The sequence below is a fragment of the Cynara cardunculus genome (genome assembly GCF_001531365.2).
Source record: "Cynara cardunculus var. scolymus isolate 2C chromosome LG 2, CcrdV1, whole genome shotgun sequence".
NCBI classification, from domain to species: Eukaryota; Viridiplantae; Streptophyta; class Magnoliopsida; order Asterales; family Asteraceae; genus Cynara; species Cynara cardunculus.
The window spans coordinates 31,692,613-31,718,085 of NC_037529.1; the positions used below are offsets into that span (position 1 = coordinate 31,692,613).

Here is a 25,473-nt window from a genome sequence, read left to right on the forward strand (position 1 = left end):
AATCAGGTGAAAGTTGGTTCCCCTAAATGACGATTTTGAAAGTCCGTTCCTCAAAATAGGAATCATGTGAAAGTTGGTTCCATTTTGGTGCAATTTTTCCTATATTCTTTTCCAATTGTTATTTCTTTTTTTCAGATTTACTACAAGAAGACTAATCCTACATTCTCTTTCGACTTTTGTTGGGATTTTAGAGTTCTTTTAGGTTTTCGTCTTTTATATTTCTCCTAAATTAAAAAATTTACTAATCATTTTATTTACATGACACTTGAGTATAATAATATGTACGTTTTTATTTACATAACAATTAAATATATAAAAAACCGATTATAATTTATATATATACTAGGTTCGGACTCGTGTATTACACAGGGTATTTTGCAATAATTAAATGAAAGCAGTATGCATTTTATAAAGAATCTATAATAACATGAGTAATATTAAAAGCTTGTAAAACAAAATTTATAACAAAATGTAGAAGAAATTAGGCAAAGGTAAGTAGTTAAAATATTAATAGAATAACAACCATGTATCATAGATTACTAAATACTTCTTTATATACAACATTCGTTGTTCTATAGTCAATAATATCATCATCATCATCTATAATTAATATTTTCAAACCTTGCTTGCTTTTAACTCTAGATAAAGCAACATATAACTGACCATGGGTGAAGACTGGTTATCTTAGAAATAAACCAACTTTTGATAATGATTGTCTTTGGCTTTTATTTATGGTCATGGCAAAACATACAGCAATTAGAAATTGTCTCCTTCGAAATTTGAATGGAATCTTTTTGTTTGTAGGTGTCAAATACATTCTTGGAATGAATGTCCAGCTTCCAATATTGCTTCCAGATATAATTTGTGCTTCTATCACCCGATTTCCCAATGATAACACCCGTAGTCTAGTTTCATTACATAATCCATATTTCTGATCAATATTCCTTAGTAACATGATAGGAATACCAACTTTTAGTAATATCTTATGGTTTGGTATACCTGATAATTTAAGACCATTTAAGACATCAAAAGAGTACAAAGTTTTATCAAACTGATCGTGAAGTTGCTCTGATTCACATAGCGTATCTGAACTTAAGTACTCCTTTTCGTCTCCTAGGAACAATGATAGCAAACAATCATTTATTTCTTGAACGACTTCATGTTTTGATGCAAGTATTGCCCTTTCTTGAAAATAAGATGAATTGTTGATGTTTTCAAGAACTGAGGGATAGACAAATTGTATTAATGCAGATATAGGATCCATTGAATTGGTAATGAGAAGATCATGAGCTATCTTAATAACTGCCTCACCATCATTATCACCTCCAACTTTGCCTTCTCCTAAGTCTAATATCCAGTTTGCAAAAACCCTTGTTTGTTCAATTTCAGAACATTCATTGTTTGTAGTTAGCCTCATGTTCTTAGTTAACCTTATGGCTTTGCATTTTCCCCAAATGTAAGATGAGCTTAATGGCGCATTTACAATGTCTTGTCTACTTGCGTTGGGCATAATCGGCAGATTTTGTCTGAAATCTCCTCCAAAAACAATTACCTTTCCACCAAAAAGCATTTACGAGTTACTAATGCGTCCACTATTGAAAATATTGTTCATACTTCTATCCAATGCTTCAAATGCATGCTTATGAACCATTGGTGCCTCATCCCATAATATCAAAGTAGTCTTTTTTATTAACTTCGCAACATCACTCTCTAGCTTTACGTGACAAAGAGAATGTTCATTGATAATCAGAGGGATTTGAAAGCGAGAGTGTGTCGTCCTGCCACCAGTAAGAAGTAAAGAAGCAATACCACTGGAAGCAACGTTTAAACAATTTCTCCTTTAGATCTTATTGATGCAACCAATGTCTTCCATAGGAATGTTTTACTTGTTCCGTCATGCCCATAAACAAAAAACACACCACCTTTGTTCTTTTCAACAGCTATCATGATTTCGTCATAAACACCTCTTTGCTCATTTGTTAGAGCAGTTACAAGCTTCTGAAACTCATCACATAAATTGTGATGGTTATAATCTAGCTCTTCCGTAATCAAACGGTTGTTTGAAGATTCAAGACAATCATTATCAGAATAAGGCAGAGTGGTGAATTTTCTCAGGGTGGAATTGTTACGGAGTAAAATCTTTTCAATTTCAAACAATGTCAGGTTCTTCACTTGTTCTTCATTAAGGGATAAATATGTAAAAAATATAATATAAATGTAAACAATTAATACATAAAATTAAACTTAAATACAATTTAAGAAAGAACATAATAGTTAACAAATACAAAAACAATAAATTCTTTAATATTTAGATAATAGTTGTATAAATCTATACTTATAATATATAATTAACATATCTAGAGACTTTAAAGCAATTCGTTGATTGTAGAGAATGTCATCTGCTAAGTATTGCCATATTTTTTGCCAAACAAACTCAGGTCTAGATAGACTGTTTGAAATCGGCATGGTTGCAAATAAGAAGCATAGATAAAAACCAGATGCGGTTAAATTTGCTTTTTCAATGACATCAATATATTTCTTATCATCATCTAAAAGCCCAAGAGCATAACATGCATCTCTAAAAGTAGGAAATATATTTCTATTTACTGTACAAATGTCTTTGAATGATTTAGGACCTTACACTTTATTCAAAAGAATTATTAAATAATATGCTTCTCCTAGAGTAGGAGAAACTGAATGAATCCGTCCAATTGAGAAGCCTTTTTTCCTTCGATCCCAATGTCGCTCTTCTAATTTCCACACAAACTTTGCAGGGAATTCAACGTAAGTGAGTTCTCGTGCTTCTTGATAAATTTGATTACAGTTCATCCAAGCTAAGAACATTGAGGACGCCACAGATGGTCTGTTTAGGATATTTTCAATATCATCTTCAGCACCAAATACCACTTGTTGTTGTCCCGAAAGATGGAAAGGAAGTCTTAAAACAGAAGGAGTCCTGTAATGAACATCGTACCCAAAAATACGTCATGAAGCTTCACATGCAGAAAGGTATCTACAATCATAATATTCCTTTATCTCATCAACAGCATTAATAATAACCTCATCATTACTGTTTTCACAATAGCAACAGTAGCTCTATATGGACCTTTGTTGATATATTTGAACAAATATTTGATTGAAGAAGCCTGATTGCACCACTTAACATTAATGTGTGCTTGATATCTTTTCAACAGATGTTTGTTATGTGGAACGACATTTCTGTTGTCTAGTTTAACACCTGATTTCTCAATAAAACGTCCATCATCTCGTTTGCGGTATAAAAGATAACCATTAACATCAATGGAAGTGTGTTCAGAAAATTTCTTCGGGTACTTTTTTGAACACTATCGATCAATCATGCAGAGACAATTAATATTCTCTTCACCACACAGTCTATGGATCATGAACTCTTTTACAAGTGAGTACAAATCTGGATCTTTGTTTTTGTCTGGGATCTCAGCTGAGACAATAGGATGAATTTGTTCAACAATAGGTAGCTTGAAATCAAAGTGCATAAACAGACAGATATGACTGTGAGGCAACCCACACTTTTGAAATTCAATTGTATAAACAACTACAAAAAAGTGACAATTTAAATTAATAAAGATATAACCAATGTATGAAGAAATTTGTTGACAATGTTATCATAAATTGAACATACCTACTTGAAGTTTGCCGAATAATCCATTGTCTTTCAATTCTTTAATAAGTGCATCAAGTTTGATCATAAATAAACGACAAAGAAATTCAGACCTGTCTTTTGGATTTAGCCCGGTGTCTTTAACAAATCTTTTAATTTCTGCCCATTTAGGATTACATGTCATGGTTAAGAATAAGTCTAGATATCCATACCATTTACAAAGGAACATTACATCCAAATAATTTTGCATCATGTACTGAGCACCACCGGTAATAAAAGGAAGGTAATATAGCACGTTGTCCAATGTTTGAAGCATCCGACTCTCCTTGCTCTTGTACATTGCGTAAATTATCATAAGTCTCGCACCTTAGGACTTTCTATTGCTTACGTATGTAATGCAATCTCTCACTTTCAATCATTGTGTAACCATCAACAATAAATTGCTGTAGAAGCCTCCTTGCATTGAGAATTAATGAAAACATATTTACCCTATCTTGAAGTTTGAAGGCGAAGAACTCCCTCATTGTTACAGTTGCTCTTTTACTTTTGCTTGAAGATGTTATCTCTTTATAGGGATGTCAACTCTGTAACCATCTTCTTCGTATGGAAACAACAATAGATATTGAAGAGGAAGGTAAGAAGAATGTAATTCACTTATTTGTTGTAGATAACATGTTTGATGTTTTAAAATGATATCTCTCTTCTCAATTGTACCACCATCATCTCCAACAATTAAAGCTGCAACATCTAAAGCAGTTAGAAGGTTATATGTTCTTCCATCATTTTCTCGTCTTCCAATAAGTCGTAAGTTTAGCTTCACATCAGGGTAGCATTGGAAACAATCTCTTGCCATTCTATAAGACTTCACCAAAACATTTTGGGCATCTAGTATGTTCTTTAAATATTGTATAATCTCAATATCAAGGCAATSAGAATTTGATGTAGACCCTTCTTTTTGTTCACTAATTACATCATAAAAAATATAAAATCAAAGTAACCATTAATATAACCATATTATGGAATTCAAATAAATTTATTAAGAAGTATAAGGATAAGGATGAATATATATACCGAAAAGAATTGTGTCTATTTGAAACTTCATTCTCCGTATCATATATGAACAGTTGAGAGAATTTTGGTTTGGATCCATTTGGTGGTAGAAGACTGTCCATTCTATGGTATTTTTGACCGTTAATCCTGTATATGTATCGAGCATTACCGCTATTAATGGATGAATCAACTTTCCCACCCATTGAGGTAAATGAGAACATTGAATTATAACGACGAATGTTCTTCATGAAGTATTTGCTTTTTGAGTCTTGACAACGGAAAAGATTTACGTAAGTTGTAGCCATTGCTTTCTCTTTGGGAAGCTGAACTTTGCCGTAAAGACAACAAAGGGAATAACTTGTTTTCATCCCACATTTTTTCCCTCTAAGACCTTCATCTCTCCATAATTTTGCATGACARCATTCATAAATAACCGTTTTATCACCGTGATCCAAGTACTCTATTTAATAATATGTTTTTGAAATATTATAATAAATTTGATGATAATAATTACTTTTAACTGTGAAATAATTGGTTAATCAAAGGTTACCTTCAGATATTCCTGCAATTCTGTTTGTAGCTTCTTCTAGATCATCCAATTCTTCATCTGATGTAAGGTCAATTATGGATATATCAGATACATTTACAGTCTTCTTTTGTAATCTATGTTGTCCTGCCGATAACTTCACCATGGAAGAAGTTTGCTCTATTGTCGATGAAGTAATTGATGGCATGGCATTAGAAATCAAGGAATAGTATTTATTTATAGGAAGACTGCCTATTTGAAATATAAAAATTTACGTAATTTGAAACATGTGTTAGAATAGAAATTGTATTGGAATCATTAGTTTAAGAATGAGAGGTTTAAGCGATTATACATACCATTGGAACAATCAGATAATGGACTTCTGATAGTTACATTTGAAGAAGAATGTTGAATTCTTGTATGTTCATACTGACTATATGTGTTTGGGTCCATATTTTCATTATGATACGAAATATTTTTGCTCTTAAATGAATATCTTAATCGCCTATCAGAAATTGGGATATTATCTGTAAAAAGAAAGAGGAAATGATAATGAAAGAAACTACCTTGAAGTTATTATTTGAACAGATAATATTTCCCTCATTGAACATCAAATTAAAAACTTTGTTGACTCAAATACCTTCAATGTTTGATGACGTAGAATTGAATGACTGTTTACTACTATTCAAAACTGTATTTCTAAATTTTCTCCTTTCTTTAGCATCCATGGAATCCATTTTTTTGATAGATCTGTAAAAAAAATTAATCCTTCAATAAGAAACGAGTATATGAAGTCAGTTGTTAATAAATCGTTAGAAACAACAATCATAAGAAAATGGAATCACTTAATTAGTTGTCTTAAACATTCGGTTCTTATTGTAGTGGGAAACAGAAGATGTCTGTGAGGACAATAACTTTATAAGAAACAAATGTTTACATCGAAGAGGCAGTTTTGGAAACTGTAATGTACACCTGTAAGTGCTACTGAAGTTAGCCAACTGCTTTTCAGAGTTTTTTTTTTCCAGATTTGTGTTTCAGAGTTAATGTTCATATTCTTCTGCCAGAGTTAATAACCAGAGTTTTTCTCATTTAAGATACCCCGTGTAATACACGGGGTCGAATCTAGGAAGGCTCTGCATGGTTATCTTTGAAGAAGACATGGCAAAGTTTGCATCATACAGAGCAAGACCAACCAGAGCTCCTCTGGTTCTTAAGGACCAGAGCCCCTGTAGACTCACCAAACAAAAGCAAGGCCAACTAAAGGCCCTTTGGTCAACCACATTTTCTAGTTCGTCTGTCTAGAACCTCTAGGTCAAAAAAATGTTAAATACTTACAATCAGAGACTCTCTTATTAAACATGAAGATCAACCAAATCCCCTCTGGTTCCTTTATGATGGATTAGAATATTTTTCCAAGGTTCAAATAAACATCCAGAAGCAAAGACATGCAYAAGCTAGACCAACCATAGGGGCTCTAAAGACTTATCTTCCAAGTGTAGATAAGTTTATTACAAGACTTGTACTCTTGAAATTACTCTGAAGTAAAACTCGTCAAACTTCAGAGCTCTGTATAGACAAGGCAGAAGCTCTGCATGCAGTATGCAGAAGCTGTGGGACTGTAGAGTTATTAATTTGCATGGGCAAAATTGTTTCATACGACCAGAACATATCATAGATTTCTTTCTAGTCTAGGAGAAGATAATTTGAGTCCTCTTCTCGTAAGTCTAAAGGCAAATTGAGAGGACAGATTTCCAACGTTGGGAAATAGAACTCCAGATTCTGAAAATGTGGAATACGAAAAACAGAGTTACAACTTCGCATGGCCAAAGTTGTTTCATACGAAGAGAGCATGTCAGAGATTTCTAATTAGTCTGGGAGATGAATATTTTAGGCCTCTTCTTCTAAGTCTGGATGCAAAATCTGGAATACATTCGACAGAGTTATAACTTCACATGGCCAGAGTTGTTTCATACGGGGAGAGCATGTCAGAGATTTCTAATTAGTCTGGCATGAGACAATTTGAGTCCTGCTCTCCTAAGTCTGGAGACATTCTGAGAGAACGGAGTTCTAAATCTGGAAGATGAAACTCCAGGTTTTGAAACTTTGGAATACAAACGACAGAGTTATTTCACATGGCCAGAGTTGTTTCATACGCGGAGAACATATCATCGATTTCTTTCTAGTTCGGGAGAAGATAATTTGAGTCATCTTCTCCTAAGTCTGGAGGCATTTTGAACGGACAGATTTCTAAATCTGGAAAATGAAACTTTAGATTTTGAATGTACACGTGTGAATGGCACGAAAGTAAGTCAACTGCTCTCCACAGCTTCTCTCAGACTTGTGTACCCAGAGATCAAATTTATTTGTAGTTTGACGTCAATGATATAATATTCGCATAACTCTGGAATGAAAGTATGAAACTCTAAATAACGTTCTCCCAGACTTTTACTCTGATCGCATAAGAGTTACTACTCTGCAATTAACAGACTTATAACTCTGAAGTATGTCAATGTAAAAATGTTTCCTATTCGGAAAAGCATCCTGCACAGTGAAAGTTTCTACATTGATCATTACCATAACAAAGGAACAACCATCACTCAGACTTATAATTGAACATAATCAAAAGTGCAAACTATTTCAGATTACAAAGTATGAATCTGAATATTCAAAGGTTACTTTTGATTTATTATTTTCCTTCTATTATTAAAGTAAATACAATTTAATACGGAAATTAGGTAAAAAAAAAATAAAAAAATTATTTCTTCAATAACCGGATTTAAAAATAGTAATTAAAACATGGTAGGAAGAGAGTRGTKCACCCGCAAATCGATGCAAATCGGAAAAGGCATAAACTTATTTCAAACTTTAGGAGGTCATTTCAACCGTCACTTTTAAAATTCTATATATATCACCTATATGTGCCCTTACGGTTTCCAATACATCTCACCCTACACCCGACTCTCTATCTTTCTCTTCATCTCTATATACACCCACACACTAGGATGCTCATGGGTTGGGTTGATCGGGTTGATGACATTTGAACAACTCAACCCAATTCTAGTGGTTTGAAAAATCTAAACCCAACCCAACCCAACCCGTACGGGTTGGTCGGGTTGATACTTTGGTGCTAAAAAATATTCTTCTAACCTAGAATATGTTATTTCTCTACTCACAATTTCTTTTTCATAATCAACCATTTGATACAACTTATCCATATTTTTTACGTATATCACATTCAGWTAATTTTCTCAATTCACATATATATGTTCACATTTACTGAACATATATACGAATGAGTTATATAAAGATGTGAATAGATTAAAAATATGTGTGTATGAAGAGCATACATGATAATGTAATTGTCTAATATACATATTAATAGAAATTCAACAATCATATTAAATCCAAGAAATAAAAGGATATCGGGTTCATCGGGTTGGGTTGGGTTCAAATAATAGTAACCCGATATTAACCCAATGCCTACGATTTGACAATTTTACAACTCGATTAGACATCGGGTTGTTTCGGGTTGAGTTATTTCGTGTTGCGTTGATCGGTTTGATCCGGTTGGTCGGGTTTTTGAGCACCTCTACTACACACACATATTGTTCTGTATGTGTAGATTAAACATACATGAACGAATATTAGGGTTTAGAGGAAGAAGAAGACGAAATCAATGGTCTGTTCAAAGAAGGAGGCAAGTAGTGGTTTGTGAGGGATATTGTCTGGTTCGATGCATTCACTCTCTTCTTGTGATATTGAAAAGAAGGGTGATTGCATTGGACCAGACTTCATTCCTTTCAATTTCTTTTGTAATAATAACATGGCTAATATGGTATTACCGGATGATTTAAGATCAGAAAATAGAATGTTTAATATTTATATATTCTTCATTTTTATAACTCTTTTCAACTTTCCTTTTTAGTGTTCTTTTGAATATGTTTGGTTTTCTAAAACCAAAGGAATATGTAATTTATTGATATTAATTTCAATATATTCATACTATTTTGGAATACATTTTACATATGAGCTTGTTTTAATTTTGATATATCCATAATGCTTCTTTTAATGGAGCAGGAAAATACATTTATACATAAAAGCTTAAAAGTTTTAAGATGAAATCATAACGCATAATATAGAAGTTGTGAATATGATCAATACTTTATATTAAAAAAATAATCTGAACTTTTATGAAATCACATATTCATCAAATTAAATGAACGGTTGAGATTAAGTTGTATTGATTGTATAAATATAAAGGATTGCATCTATCTCTCTCTATATATATCTCATGTATATCATGAGCCACATACCTTATTTAACAAAGGGATTAAATATTCAATGTTTTATATTGTACTTCACTACCAAGGAATTACGTAAACGCAGTGTCAACCACTAGCAATTGATAAAATTAAAATATAAAGATAGCTTAAATACCGCAACTTGGAGCAACATCTAAAAGACGAACAATTTCAACCTACCAGAAAAATGAAGGTGACTAAGGAACAACGATTGAATAGTTATGATTAGTGCAATTAAGGATGATTTTGAAAGCCATTATGGTTAGAAGCTTTCTTCATTTCCAAAGCTCTCTTATAAGGCGGGTCTATCGGTGGTTGCACAGGATCCAAACTCTTATAACTTCCGTCAGCGGCTTTAGGAAGCGGGTATGAACGGTCCGAGTCATAACCGCTAAGATCTCCACAAGCCAGAAACGGTATGTATACCTTGTTTGCACCTTCTAACCATCCACTACTGCAATCTACCATTTAACAAATTCACTATCAATCACACAACTTCAGTTTTAACATTAAAAGGTGCATACACATTAGATCTTCTGGCTGTTATAACCTTACACATGTTTATATTTAATAAATTCATAATGATATGTTATAGCTAAAAGAGTAACATGCATCAAAATGCAACAAAGTCTAGTTTAGTTCTTATTTAGTGTAACGAAGATCTTTTTTCTCTCAATCCATGTAATGAAGTTTCAAATTTTCATATTTTATACCCATTTTTAAGTGATAACATGTTGATCTTGTAACATATGATGATGTAGATACCTGTTTACGAAATGGTTACGGCAAAGTGGACGGTAAACTTGACATCAATGTCATCAAATATTACATGATAAACAGTTTACCGGTCAAAATAGGTATAAGAAGAAGGAAATTTTAGAACTTTGTTACATTAAATAGAAAATTTTGGACCAAGGCAAAGACAAGTCAAGGCTTGTCCTGCAAAAACAAGGTTCAAGTCAAGAAAAGAGCCTCTATCAGGAGAAGGTTCAGTACATAGACTTAAAACCAACAAGCCTTGGTGCGAAATGGTCGCATTTAAAATGACCCTTTATCAGAAACAACTGAAAAGACTGAAATGCAAGTCCTTCCAGGTTAGATGCATAAAAAGAGATTGAATTTGAAGTTGTAAAATACCAACCATCCAATCACAAAAAAAAAAAAAAAAAAAAAAAAAAAAAAATAGTAGAATAAAATACCTAAGTCGTCTGCACCAGATGGACTTCCAACCTTCTCAAGGAGTCGATGCAAATCTTTCTCGTTGAACCCTTCAGGAGGTGAATAATTCTCACAAACAGCAAATGCCTCTGTTTACCAAAAAATATTCAAGCAGGCATAGTTGTTCATTCGGCTGAAATAATTGAAGCATAGTTTTACACAAAAACACGACCAAGAGACCGCCAAGTAATGTGGAAGACTGAAGTATGCATAGAACGATATGAAGCTAACCAAATGGGCCTTTGGCCCTTTAGGAGGTCAGGGGTTCAAGAAATTAACATACCATAAGCAGCACTTTCCAGTTTGGAAAGTACAAAGCTATTAAGCACTCATATTAGAGGCCACATCTGCACAGGATGTAAAATGGATGTGGGTGTGGGCGTCGCAAGATATGCACCAGGTGTGTAGACCCATTATCAAAACTAAAACAAATCTCTAGGGTGTGGTTAACTTATTTTTTGAGGCTAGTTCATGTTTGTCATTTCAAGTCCTTACTTAAGGGTTTTCTATGCTTCCAGGTCCAAAAAAAATATGATATTTCAAATACCTGGACGGCTTATATTTAATTAAGGTTATAAAAACCTAAAAAAATTTACAGCAATTATCCATATATCCAGGGTCTAAACACTCCGTTTTCCATTTCTCTGCGCTCCTTTTTATATTCGTAATTCATGACTACTTGTCTCTTTAGTACCCGATATGTATCAGACCCAATACAATGCACTTGCTCCCATGCCTCCTAGGTAAAGTGGTATGAAATATGATGCAAGTATAGTTACAGAACAACATGGACAGAACTTGTAGGAAAATTGTTTGAGGGGTAGACTGAGGAGGGCGTGGGATGAGCAACTAAGGTTGGACATGGCGGCTTTAGGCCTTTCTGAGGACATGAACTATGATAGAAGTTCATGAAGATGCAAAACTAGGGTACTAGACTAGGGTTGGAGATCTAGATGAGAGAAAGAGAGCTGGCAAGGTGGGTAGGTAGTTAAGTTTTACGTTGTTCACTTGCCTTGCCTCTCCATATTGTTTTTTCTTACTAATGTCCATCTTTTATAAATTTAAGCRTACAATCTTTTCCCTCTTACKKACAWCTTTCACAAGCTGGAGATCTTCACCAAAACAGCCGCTCTACTCTTTGAGGTAGAGGCCAAGTCTGCTTATATCTTACCCTCCCCAAACCAACTCCGGGCGAGATATACCGGGCTCCATTGTTTTGGTTTTTTTTTTTTTAAATTGTTCACATTGGCCTGAAGCGTTACACTCAAGGAGATTGTGCAAAATTGGGAGATTCTTTAGAGCAACTTCTCATTAAAAACTAAATATTCTATTCCACTATTCAATAGTTTGATCTTCAATATAAAGCATCACAACTCCATTTATATAAACGGAAATCCTAGTTAAGACATCCCGAGCAAGAAAAATTTAGACTACAATACCCTTGATAAGAAAACCCTAGGCATAGGCATATCTCACTGTCATCCTATCGAACTTACCTTTTAGTACTTACTGATCACATGATCCCAACGCTACTTACCTATACTACTTCCGACACATGTCATTGAAGCTTGCAACCATTACACAATAATTCTTTTATCTTATGACTAGGGGCATACCTACTAAAAGCCGCGGGGGTCCCATGCTACCGCTACTCCATTATCACAAGAGAATAGGCACCTTAAAAGTGCACACGCTTAATTTTGAAGGGTGCCCAGTAATATTTAAAAACCAAAAATGTAACAATAAATCTAATATCGGTCAGATGGTCTGAAAAGGTCGGATTAAAGCTTGCCCTACAAGAGGTCCCACGTTCGATTTAATATTTAGTTGTTCAACTTTTTAAATTCTTATAATTATCATCAGCTGAGCACGGGTCCTGTCTCACAGATGAGGTTAAAGCCACATGTGTGCCCCTTAAGCTAGCCCATGGGCTCCACGTTTGAAGTTGTAAAGCTTGACCATTTTACAATGTGTCATCACATGATAGAGCAGTTGGCCAACACAAAGGCCATATATTTGTCATCGACTCCATTTAACTTTTTCCTATCATCTGCTTTTAATCCATATATTCTAGGTTTGCCTTAAATCTGATTTTCCCTAAATTTGTTTGATCAATTTTCATTTGTTCAAACCTAGTGTTGATTTTAATTTGGTTAGTTAATTTTAATTTGCAAAACATCCTATTTAATACTAGAAGTCCTAGATGCATAAAGCAATGAAATTGGAAAGTGGAAACCTAAAAAAAAAAAAGTAAAAGACAATCAAAATCAAATCCTAAAAATTGGAAAATTTTAAGAAATCGACCACAAAACCAAAAAAGACCCCCTTAAAGGTGGAATTTGGCTAAAAACAGGTTGGGCGTAAGACGTAGTCTTGCGCCTTGCTCAAAAGGTCAAGGTCGATTCCATATTGAAAAAATGTATTTTATTCCCCAAATCAACACAATTGACTTTCCCCCGAGTCAAATCGTGTTGACTTCCCCCCCGTCCTTAAAGGTGCACCCGCTCAGAAGAGAACCTGGGTCCGTCATTGCTTATAACTACATCTTTATCAATCGCTCTATCAAAAACTTGCTCATTGTATGAACACCCCAAGATTTTTTCTCATAAATTAGCACCAAACACCACTTTTTGCACTTCTCAAACTATGTCTATTCAACCTTGATATTAACGTCAGGAGTTCTCCATACTTCTATTAATGTCCGGACTACTACATGACAAAAATTAAATATTACCCAAGCCTTAATTTGTCAGCTATAGGAAGTAGTTTGGGGTTTAGCCCTTGGATAAATTGTCTGGACACTTCCAGTTGTATTTGTATAAAAGAATATCTGAACGTTTTTATTTGAGTTATTTTTTACTATGTGTACCATGCCAAGTCTTCTTACTAATTATCTTGGGTTTGGGCATATGCATACATGTTTTATAAAAATATTATCAAATGTTAGTCTGTTTCCTGGTTAATTGCCTCTCGATGACAAAAGAGTTGCTTCTATGAATAATAATAATAATGCACAATCTCTCTCATCATAATCACACATTCAAGAAAATAAAAATATGGCAGTTAGGTGGTAACTTTGCTGGCTGCCACTGAGTCACTTATTAAAATAGACAAGATTCAAGTGGGACTCACCTATGCTTGAATTTCGGCTACTTTTTGGTTTTGCAAGAGTTACTTCTGTGAAAAATAACTTTAACTGCAAGAAATCAGATCATAAGACAACTCAGCAAGCTGGAATTACAAAAGCACAACTGAGCTTCATGTAATAGCCTGTTCACATTCACCAAGAGCAAGCTAACTATTTGTTTCACGTTTTACATATATGGATCAAGGAAGCCACTAGCAGTTGTCTCAAAGAAGAAAAGAATCAAAGCATACTGGTAATSTAGAAAATGAAGAATCTGTATAACATGTAYCATCAATTCCAAGYAATTGCCTATCTCYRAAGTTGGCAAACACAAGCACTGATTTATGTATAACTCATGCACAGTTGTAGTCACACACCTCCCAAAGGAAGAGAAACTGCGGGTCTTTTAATTGATRGCATCAACTGGCCCATCTTTTAGTCAAATTTATGTTATGGGTATCAGCTATTCAGCTACTTCAGTTTTAACTGTATTTCCCTCTTCTAAATATTCAGATGGTTGAATGTTCAAATTGCATCTACATCATACACATGCTTATTCTCATGTTTTTCACTTATTTAAGCAAACTCGGTTGTTCTTTATAGATTATTAGTTGAAAATTATGTTATTTTCCAGATTCCATAAACAATATACGCTTAAAACACAATTAAACACCTTCAGATAATCGTATACATCAAAAYGCGTATAAGGAACACCTTGAAAGGATGTACCACTCGGTACACSAATCAAAAAACTTATGCATAGAAGTTGCTGAAATACTGAAACAAGAATAGAACAAGCATTCTACTTGAAATTACTAGAGGATCAGCTTATGGATTTGAAGGAACTAGTTCTCCTAGCTGGAAGTCATAAGCACAATTTCGGACCTGGCAATATAGGAGGCTTGTGTCCTTTCCCCTGAAGATCTTTGCAATAAATTTTCCACCATTCTTGAGTATGTGAGTTACGATAGTTAACCCCTGAAAATGAAGTTTTCTCAAATAGCATTAACATTGAATGAACTCCAGAAGTCCACAAATATGACAACATCAAACTGTTCAAGTTCAATAAGTTACTACAGTAGCCAGAGTACTTTTTACATGCAAAATTTTTGTTCAATTCACATACTTTACAACAAAAGATAACCAAAAAGCATAAGTAAAATTAGTTGGGCTATGCGTATTCAATTAGATGAGAAACAGGTGAAAAAGGTATTTTGATTTTTCTAAAAAGAGGATGGTACCTCTAGCAAGCTTAAGTATTTGTTATTACCATTGCAACATAAAAATAATCACAATTTCATCGTTATTTTAGCACAAGAAGAATCTACACTAACTCTACTAATCCCTAACATTCACCTTGATATTATCGTCCCTACCTTCAAGTTTAAATTGCACTTCTCCTGAAGACAATGTCTACCGACAAACAAGACCACATGTAATAGGTGGTTGAATCTGTTCAAAGTCCAGAATAGTATTATATTTTAAACCCCCTATCAAGTACATATGGTTTTAAAAGGTCAAGGTGTATGCCTCGAGACGAGGCGATCCAAAATCGCATCTGAGGCTGCGCCTCTGCTGGTGGAATTGAGACGTACACTTCCCATGGAAGAGGCATTCATTGAGGCGTACTGAGGCGTGAAAATCGGTTGGGACATAATGAGGAGTATGGGCTGTATTCTACTCTTTATTTTGTAAAGGAAACCCTAAAACGTTCTCTTTCTCTCCTCTCCTCCCTCACAGTTCCTCTCCTCCTACTCTCTCACACACCATTCTGTATGCTCTTCCCTCCCTAACGCTTCCTCTCCTCTCCTCCCGGTCACACTTTCTCTCCTCCCTCATGCACGTCCAACCCTACCCCCAAAAAACCAACCTTCAAGATCAACAAGGGAGAACACAGCGCCTCACATTTTCATCTTTCAAAATCTTGCATACTCGTTATCATCTGCCAAGACTTAAGATTGGATACAATTCTATCTATCCTCCTACCTAGGTAGCAATGTTAGATTATAAGCAAGATAAAAGCATATTTGGTGTTTGGAATGCATAATGACATCAAAGAAACAAATTCTATTTAAAAGCAACTTGCTTTTCACTACATAAGATTAATCTTATCTAATATGAAGTATGGATTTGAAACGATTACCGCCAATATCAATTGTGATTGAACAAATTCATCCATGTCATGTAGTCCAGTTACTGCATTCCAAAGTTCGAAGTACAATGAAGAAGACATGTCRAAGGGGAGAACTTGTGGGAAATTTACGACAACAAATGYGCAAAAACATATAAAYRATCTTACCATCAGGAGCACCATCACAGACAACTAGGTCAGCCTTGCATCCATCAAAATGCCTAATGACCTGAAAATAAATAAGAAATAAAAATAAATGAAGGAAAGCACCAATTTATACAGCAGGTAAAAAACAGCTGCAAGCCTGCAAGGACTCTAAAAATCGTGTACTCTTTTAGATGCATCAATGGGTAAAATAAGGAAATTCAAGCAAGTGCAGAAAAGTCCACGAGTTCATCCACTCATGCAGGGGGATGCAGAGACCATGAAGAGAGCAGAAGGTGAATGGAATATGTGTGTATATGATAAACCGTGAAAAGAATCCAGTATATCCCAGCCAGATATGGAGTTGTGGGGTGGGATGTATGCAAACATGTGAAGAGCTTAAAAAAAGTAGTTTGAAAGTGAAGAACTTGCGACTAGAAAGGAAGATAGTCCTAATTCTAAAAATAAMCAAGGCTAGAGAAAAGTAAGCAACACCATATAAACAGAAGYAGGTGCAAAGAAACATAGCAAAGGTAAGACAACGACACAACCCCTGGTCTATCTTATTATCTGCCCAATGTGTGTATATATTATATCAACAGTATTAGTATATGTAAACCAAGAAAATAAGTTAGAACTATTCAGCATACATTGTATCATTTGCACTCTTCATCTTATGTTATCATTCATATCAGTTACTATAATTGTGCATCAAACCTACAAGTTTTCAAATACTATATATGTATGTAAATATTTAAACAGGCAACCAAATCAAAGAATTAAATCAAAAGTTTTAWGCAATGAATTAAGAATTAGGAAGTTGTGCCAGAGACTAATGTATAAGGTTCAAACTCATAAGAACATAAAAAGATACAAAAGAACACCATCTAACTCTCTTCTAGAAGGGAGTGAAACAAGGATAAGTGAAAGAGYTCAACACACCACTTCAGCTGTTCGAGCATTTGTTATGTCTCCTTGCACTTGGATAACACCTTCGATTGGAGCCATGGGTTGTAAATCAATAGCCACAATGAGTGGAAGATCAYGATCTCTGTAAATCATGATTCAAATTTGAGTACGTAAGTCATGTGTATCTTGTAAGCATAAGAGCATAAATAAAGTCTTTTAGCTTATGAAATATAAAAACATTCCGCAAATTGTAATGTGACATGAGKACTAATATATGTCCATTCACACTTGAATAAGAGAAGGTGCTCAAATACTAATTCTATGATTTCAAGACTAGTGAAAATTTAGTTTATCATTAAAATCAAATTTATAYGTGCAAAAGTATGTTTAGGTTACTTGGAACCATCCTCTCTTCCCAGATTAATTAGTTTTTATCCTAAACTACCAGGATTTCCAAGAATAACTCCATCTGAAGTATTATTAATTCGAAAAAAATGAATTTCAAGCATTTATGTAAACTTTTTGTATTTAAGACATCAMTTTATGTTTTGGAGTAACATTGTTTATAGGGAAAAATGCAACTAAGTTTGCTTTAGTTCCTATTTAGTGTAACGAAGAATATTTGTTCACTCTCAATTTAATGAAGTTTCAAATTACCTAAYTTTTAACCATTTTAACTAGCAATGGGCTGATTTTTGTAACTTGATAATATTGATGCCAAGTTTTCAAGTTATACTGATTGAAAAAAATAAAATGATGGATCCGCAGGTTACCAGGAAAAAGTATATTGATTGACAACTTGCCATCCAAGTCATCAAATATTACAAGATCAGGTTACAGGTCAAATGGGTATTAAATGAATAATATTAAAAAAAACTTATTACATTGATTGAGAAAAAGGAATGTCCATTAAATTAAATAGGAACTAAGGCAAAATTTGTTGCATTTAGCCCTTATTTATAAAGTAGTAACTAGAATCACAAGRCAACCAGACTAAATGAGCACACTATTTGATGATCCTTTAGCCTGAATTTATGCAAGCATCAGTCACAYGGCATAATAATCTATTTGGTTCCACTACTGATAAAAAAGAATGCAATGCCCACATCTACCAAACAACTGACGATATGTTACAGGCACTAGCATAGCTCATGAAACAATTAAAACCCGACACAGGGTTCTTGTGGATGGTGTGGCAGTTAGGTTTGTATCACATCTTACTTCAAACACACTTAATCATACTCACTTTGAATCAGATGATAGCTTAGCTGGAAGATACAACTTCCGACTCAAAACCTACAAAAAGATATCTGAATTATTAGTGCAACAGATGCAATATTAATACTTTAGAAATATGTAAGATGAAATACAAACTCGTAATGCAGCATTTCATTTGTGCTAGTGCATAGAAGAACAAAGAAGATCATAGATATAATATCCCTCAGATTACTGACGATGACGGGGTTTGAGAAGAGTCTCCTGTCCATAGTCTAAAATACCAAAAGCAGAAACCTTGTGTCTTTTTTATCAGCAAAGAAAGCATGCAAGCACCAGACTCATGATAAAGCATAACAAAAGCATGTTCAACCACTTCCACACTTGTTACAAATGCAATTGAAAAGCAAATAGAACCCATAATATCTAGTAAAAAAACACATTACTACCGTCAAAAAAATTCTATTTCTAAGAAAATTAAGACAAGGCCTCGTCATTGTGAAAGCAATGAAGAATTCATATCACTTCCGACAAGAGGCAAGCACAAATATCTAAGCAAGAAGTTTTTGTAAAAAACATGAAAATACATGATAAAAGAAACACGTGTTACATTTCTTTCAAACATATATTCAAAATTCCAGCACAAATAAAATAAAGTGCAATTTTTTATTACTTAATCACAAATTCAAACATACACTAAAGATGTGTGATTACTATGCTTGCTCAGGCTTTCATTACATCTGTCGAAAAAAATGATATTTGGGTTTCATACTTTACTTTCCCTATTTATATATTCCCATTTTATGGCTCACTCTCTAGTTATGCGATAACATATACTTTGGAAAGCAATGTGCAAAGATCTATTCCTTTCCTCTCATGATGAAGATGTACTGCCTTGGCAATGTACCAGGAGAGGTATACATATCTAGCCAATAGGTGTTTGGGCAATTTCACCTAACAATGAAATTAACCTTAAGGTGTGGCCAAGCCTCGAAATAGAAAATTGTGCACGTACCAGGGGGGTTTCTCGGGCCAATAAAGAATGTACATATAATGGTATATTGTAGTCGTTAACTGTATCAAACCTATAGATGGATCACAGAGTATATTGTTATGAGACAAATTACATGTGCACATGCCCCGTAATAGAATTGTTGAGAATCTGTCAATATAATAAGAGATTCGAAAATACAACTTACGAACCTATTGACACTCATCAAACTCCAAATGATATGTAGTCATATATACAGGCATACACAAACATCGATTTCAAAAATTTTCTTCAAAAAAAAAGTTCAAAATGTAAACAAAATATTTCATTAACAAGAGAGTGAGGACTGAGGAGACAGAGAAACAAAACATTAAGAAAAGTCAGTTCATGGAGGAACTTTGACATAGAAATAAATATGCATTAGACAAGTCAAGACTAACAGAAATCAAGAGTAGATGMGCAGCATCAYATACCTGACTCCAGCTACCAGGTGCAGCACATAGATCTACCACACGCTTGACTCCTGAAAGTCTAACAATATCATAAAGTTCATTATGCCTAAAACTAATTGCATCAAAATAAGAATGTATGAATTCAATCATTCATCTTAAATGAATACAAAGTTCATTTAATTTGCACCTTCGAAGATGTTGAACTCCTCATCAATTTGAAGGAGCTTAAAGGCACTCCGTGCCCGCCAACCTTCCTCTTTTGCTTTGCGGTAGTAGATATCCTATGTGCAATTTATCTCACTAAGCTAAGATAGAGCATCGATAAAATAGAAAGATAATTTAATTCATGAAAACAACAATGGTACCCTTTTATCTCTCGAGGCTTTTCCCATTATCTGCACTTGCTTATCCTCTAGTACATACAAACAACCATTAGATGAGGATTTGGACTCCAATCAGTAAAATCAGATTCGGACTAGACTTTTGGTCTGGTCCATAAAAAAATTAACAGATTTAAAATATTAGAAGCTGGGCCTGCTTTTATCCTGTCCAGACCGGTCCGGTCTTTCTCAGGTTAAGGAAAAAAGACCAGTGTTTATCTGGTATGACTGAAAAAAATCTGGTTCGACTTAAAAAAGTTTGCCGGAAAGAGGACAGACGGTAAGGACAGAAGACGTCATGGACCGGTCTTTATCCAATCTGGAACAAGTCCGATCCAAATGCACATACCTACTTTTGACCCATACAAGTTGCAGCAACTTCGTTTTCAGCGCAAATTGCAACATTTCCTTTATCGTAACCTTATAATCTAATACTCCTTTGATACTCAAAATATATGCAACACTTACACTTTTGAATTTGTCCCATATAAATGCAATGTTCCTTTTCTAGAAAGATCTTTTTCCACCTATTTGCATATCGGCAGCCATTACAAGATATTGATGAGCTTGATCAGTTGATCATGGTCCACAAGTTTTCTCGATTTTGTTTTATTAAAGGGCATATTACGTATTTGACCATAATGCTAAGAGTTTCATTAAACTGTGTATGTTCCAATAAAACAATGCTGCTACACTTGTTTTGAGAACAATGGAGTATTACTTGTTTGCCTATTGTCATCAACTCATCATAAATACAATTACTTGTGTTCATGAAAGGTATTTGAGATATGTCTGATCAGGCCATGCAATTTCATGCGACTGAAAGGGGTAAGTTTAAATGTCTTCCACTTCAGAGTCTTGAGTATTAACACTCCCTCGGTTCAAAGTAATAAGAGATGCACGATATGGTGAAGTATATATCAGCATAAGTTTAATAATTGTTCCAAATCCAAAATAAGAGATGCACAATATGGTGAAGTATATATCGATTCACTATGTCAGGTTGTCTATTTGTTTGAAGACTACCAATGACATGCAGATAAGAATTCCAAAAGAAATTGATGCATATACTACAAAATAATGATTCACCTACAAGTTTACCCTTAAATCTATAAATTTTCTCAAATTTAAACAACTAAGAGTCTATTTGTTTGTTAAGACATGTACACATAAAGGCATCTCTCCTGTTAATGATCAATTGTTGTTTGTTTTKTGTTTTGAGCAAACAGTYTGAATGACATAATTACCAATTTCACCCTCTATTTGGATTTGTGGAGAACACGAAAATCAAAGCTTCTATTAGTAATTTGAGTGACAAAGGGATTTGATCAAACCTCTTTGTTTGATCTAAGATTGGTTTAGWCGTATGACAACTCTGATGAGACGCATTATTAGGGTTGTTTTTCTATTTTAGTTTCTTGGGATTGTATAATTGACCTGAATGAAGACACTAACCCGAAGCATATCTCAACCCATCTTGTTGGACTAAACCAATATAACTAGCAGCATAGGTCTAAGTAGTTTGAGTTTGAGCTATGTAGTGGTTTGATCAAGCTAATATTTGGTTTGATCCTTCTTTAGCCTTTAGCCCAATTCATCCCGACTTGCTTGGTTAGGAAAAACCAAACCAAATGCATTATGACAAAAAATTTGAGCCATATAATCGTTTTTAGGGTGTGTTTAGGGATGGCAACGGGGCGGGATGGGGCGGGGTTTGCAATCCCCGGCCCTGACCCCCGCCCCGGTTTATTTCCACAGTCCCCGGCCCCGGTTTATATCCAGTAAGGGGATTTACCTTTCTGCCCAGGTCAAATTTCGGTCAACCCCCGGTCAACACCCAAGTTATAAAGATCCTTGATTTTCCTAAATCATCTTGGTATATGAAGATCCTTGATTTTCGTAAATCTTAGTGAAATTGGCAAAATTGTTGGAAATATGCAAATGTTACTTATCTACTCTCGTTGTCTAGTATGATTGGTGAGGGGAGAGGGGATTTGGAGGATGTGAGTGTGTGGTTTTTTTCTGTTTGGGGGGAAGGGATTAGTGTTGAAGATAATGAAGACAGTGATCAAGTCCTGTTTTGGCAATTTGAAATATCATAGCAGCTTATCAAATACATGGCAATTAGAACCCACATCACTGTATTCAACACTCAAAAAGAAAAGGCTGACCTCGAAGGCTCGAAGAAGACGACCGGTGGCTGTGGCTCACTGCTGCAATTCGATGAAGAAGAGAAGACGACTGGGTTTGAGTGTTACGGTTTGAGAGTTTGAGTGCTGGCTATGTTGCCGTGTTGGTCGATTACTCCTTGATTGAATCGTGGGTTGTGACGAGGACGAGCCGGCCGACGAGGGTTGTGGGTCTTGTGGACCTGTGGTGTGTGCGGTGAGCCGACGGCGACGAGCCGACGAGGGTTGTGATTTGTGAGTTGTGAGCAGACGTTCGGGAATCGGGACTGCTGTGTGATTGAGATTTGAGAAGAGATGAATCGTGACTTCGTGAGCGTGAGTGCTGTGCGTGACTGCGTGTATCAGTAATTCAGTATATAACCAAAAGCCCAACTGCCCAAGCACCAAAGCCAAGTATATAACCAAAAGCCCAACTGCCCAAGCACCAAAGCCAAAGCCCAAATATGAAATAAGTCAAATAGTCAATATTGAATATACCGGGTACGGGGTGGGTCGGGGGATACAATATCCGGCCCCGGCCCCAACCCCGGTACCTGTTTTAGCGGGGAATCCTTGTCACCGTCTGGGTCGGTGAACCGGGTTCCCCACCGGGTCTGGCCAAATCACCATCCCTAGGTGTGTTTGGTGTCCAAACAGGACAGGACAAGATAGAACAACTGTTCAACGTTTGGTAAGAGAAAACTGGACATAGCAAAACAAGTAAAATAACCAATTTAACCCTAATGAGTTGTTTATTTTAATTAATTTATGTAATTTATTAAATTATAATAGAATAATTATTTTTTATAACAAAATATATCATTTGAAAGTTTTCGTCAAAACAATTAAAATGACACCAAATAAAAAGTTTATGTAGTTTCCAATTTTTATTTTTATCTCTTTTCTACATTATTTTTTATTATTAATATATAATAAATTACATAAATTAATAAAAACCTTATAAAAATAATATTTTAAAGACAGTAAAATGAAAGTTTAAGAAACATAAAATACAATAAATAAAATTTAAAAAATGAATAAAATGTAAAAAGGAGATCTATTTGATGTTTTAGAAGAGAATTAAGTTTTGCTTTGAGATTATATTGATAAAATATAAGTCTGTTTCACCTTGTTCCATGGGGTAGGGATGGAACAGGCCTGTTTCACTTTATTCTTGTCTGTTCCACATAAAAGTCATGTCAAACCTGGGACAGGGATCACTGTCCTGTTCTGTCCAGTGTACCAAACGCACACTTAGTGACACCTTTTGTATGATTTGATCTTGATTTACCTTCTATTCTGACTTAAAACAGGCCCTTGATTAGGGTTTTGGCATTTGAATTGCGTACTGCCTATTTCTTTTACCATAATAACCTCAATCAATCTCGTTAGACTACACCGACGTAATCAAGCTAATATTTGGTTCATCCACTATGTCATAGTAACATAGAAAAAGTTATTAGTTCAAAATTAAAGAAAAAAAGATAGTCGTAAGCCAACAAACTACAAAGACCAAAAAGATTTGAACACCCATTTATTCATCAAAATCTCCTTATTAATCGAAATAACAAAATGGTCTCCCTTTTTCATCTTAACACATGTATCAATAATATAAAAGCTTTCTTTATTATAGCAATGTTGCTTTCATTTTTTAACACAACATTGTACATTCAAATTAATAGGTCATTCGTTGGTATAATGGGTAATTTTTCAATGTATAATGTCATAATAAAGAAAAATCTGAAAGTACAGTGTTATGTTAAAAAAAAGCAACAATGCTATAATAAAGAAAAATCAAAAATAGATATTAAAAAGTTGGTTCAATATTAACTTATTTTTGTTTGTGCCAAAACGATTCTATGTAATAGAGTACATGCCTCCAACCAAACCATTTCTGACATTCCACCCTTGGTTCGTCGTCCTGCTCCCGGGTAATTGCCCTGTTTTATTGCCACTGAAATTCTAGTACGTTTTTTGTTATCTTTGTGTTAAGCCACTCTGGTTATTATCCTTCCATTCAAAAAGCTTTAATATTGTTGATACATGTGTTAAGATGAAAAAGGGAGACCATTTTGCTATTATGATGAATAAGGGGGTTTTGATGAATAAATGGGTGTTCAAATGTTTTTGGTCTTTGTAATTTGTTGGCTTACGACTATCCCTTTTCTTAATTTGAACATATATCTTCTTCCATGTTACTATGACATAGAGAATGAACCAAATATTAGCTTGATTGCATCTGGTGTAGTCTAACAAGATTGATTGAGGTAATTAAGGGAAAAAGAATAGGCAGTAGGCAATTCAAATGCCAAAACCCTAATCAAGAGTCTGTTTTAAGTCAGGATAGAAGGAAAAACAAGATCAAATCATACAAATAGGTGTCATTAAGCCATTATATGGCTCAAACTATTTGTCACAATGCATTTGGTTTGGGTTAGCCTAACCAAGCAATTCGAGATGAATTGGGCTAAAGGCTAAAGAAGGATCAGACCAAATATCAACTTGATCAAACCACTATATAGCTCAAACTCAAACTACTTAGACCTATGTTGCTAGTTATATTGGTTCAATCCAACTAGATGGGTTGGGGTGCTTCGGGTTAGTGTCTTCATTCAGGTCATTATACAATCCCAACAAGAAACTAAAATAGAAAAACATCCTTAATAATGCGTCTCATGTTAGTTGTCATACGACTAAACCAATATTAGATCAAACAAAGAGGTTTAATCAAATCCCTTTGCCATTCAAAATACTAATAAAAGCTTCAATTCGCGTGTTCTCCACAAATCCAAATAGAGGATGAAATTGGAAATTATGTCCTTCAGACTGTTTGCTCAAAATCCAAAACAAACAACAATTGATCAATTACAGGATAGATGCCTTTATGTGTACATGTCTTAACAAAAAAACAAACAAATAAACTCTTGGTCGTTTAAATTTGAGAAAAATGGATTTAAGGGTAAAAACTTGTAGGTAAATCATTATGTTGTAGTATATGCATCAATTTCTTCTGAAATTCTTATTTGCATGTTATTGGTAGTCTTCAAACAAATAGAGAACGTGACATAGTGAACCATTGAGATTTGGAACAATTTTTAAACTTATGTTGATATATACTTCACCGTAGGGCTTTTCATCGGTTGACATCTATTAGATGTGAAAGGAACCGAAACTGATCCAATCATCCATTGAATGTTGGATTTTTCCAACCTATCCAATCC

The 25,473-nt window shown here is 34.5% G+C and overlaps 2 protein-coding genes across 3 annotated transcripts; both read right to left on the bottom strand.

Annotated features, from left to right (window-relative positions):
- Positions 1–679: 679 nt before the first annotated feature.
- Positions 680–1,570, bottom strand: LOC112506052. The gene has a single exon (XM_025110081.1). The coding sequence runs from the start codon at positions 1,568–1,570 to the stop codon at positions 680–682; it is 891 nt and encodes a 296-aa protein (XP_024965849.1).
- Positions 1,571–9,600: 8,030 nt separating this feature from the next.
- Positions 9,601–22,566, bottom strand: LOC112506672 (putative tRNA (cytidine(32)/guanosine(34)-2'-O)-methyltransferase). Of its 2 annotated transcripts, none has more exons than XM_025110894.1 (12): positions 22,256–22,566; positions 20,070–20,116; positions 19,892–19,985; positions 19,726–19,775; positions 18,293–18,342; positions 17,080–17,188; positions 16,162–16,222; positions 16,006–16,058; positions 14,748–14,840; positions 13,868–13,931; positions 10,717–10,824; positions 9,601–9,978 (listed from the first exon to the last, which is right to left on the bottom strand). In XM_025110894.1, exons 2-12 carry the CDS (start codon positions 20,094–20,096, stop codon positions 9,752–9,754), a joined length of 936 nt encoding a protein of 311 aa, XP_024966662.1. In that variant the 5' UTR covers positions 20,097–20,116; positions 22,256–22,566; the 3' UTR covers positions 9,601–9,751. The 2 variants fall into 2 exon arrangements, with proteins under 2 accessions (XP_024966662.1, XP_024966663.1); XM_025110895.1 differs by lacking the exon at positions 9,601–9,978 and adding an exon at positions 10,001–10,456.
- Positions 22,567–25,473: the final 2,907 nt, after the last annotated feature.

Excerpts from the sequence above, each read along its gene's own strand:
- LOC112506052 (XM_025110081.1), bottom strand. The coding sequence starts at position 1,570 with ATGCTTTTTGGTGGAAAGGTAATTGTTTTTGGAGGAGATTTCAGACAA.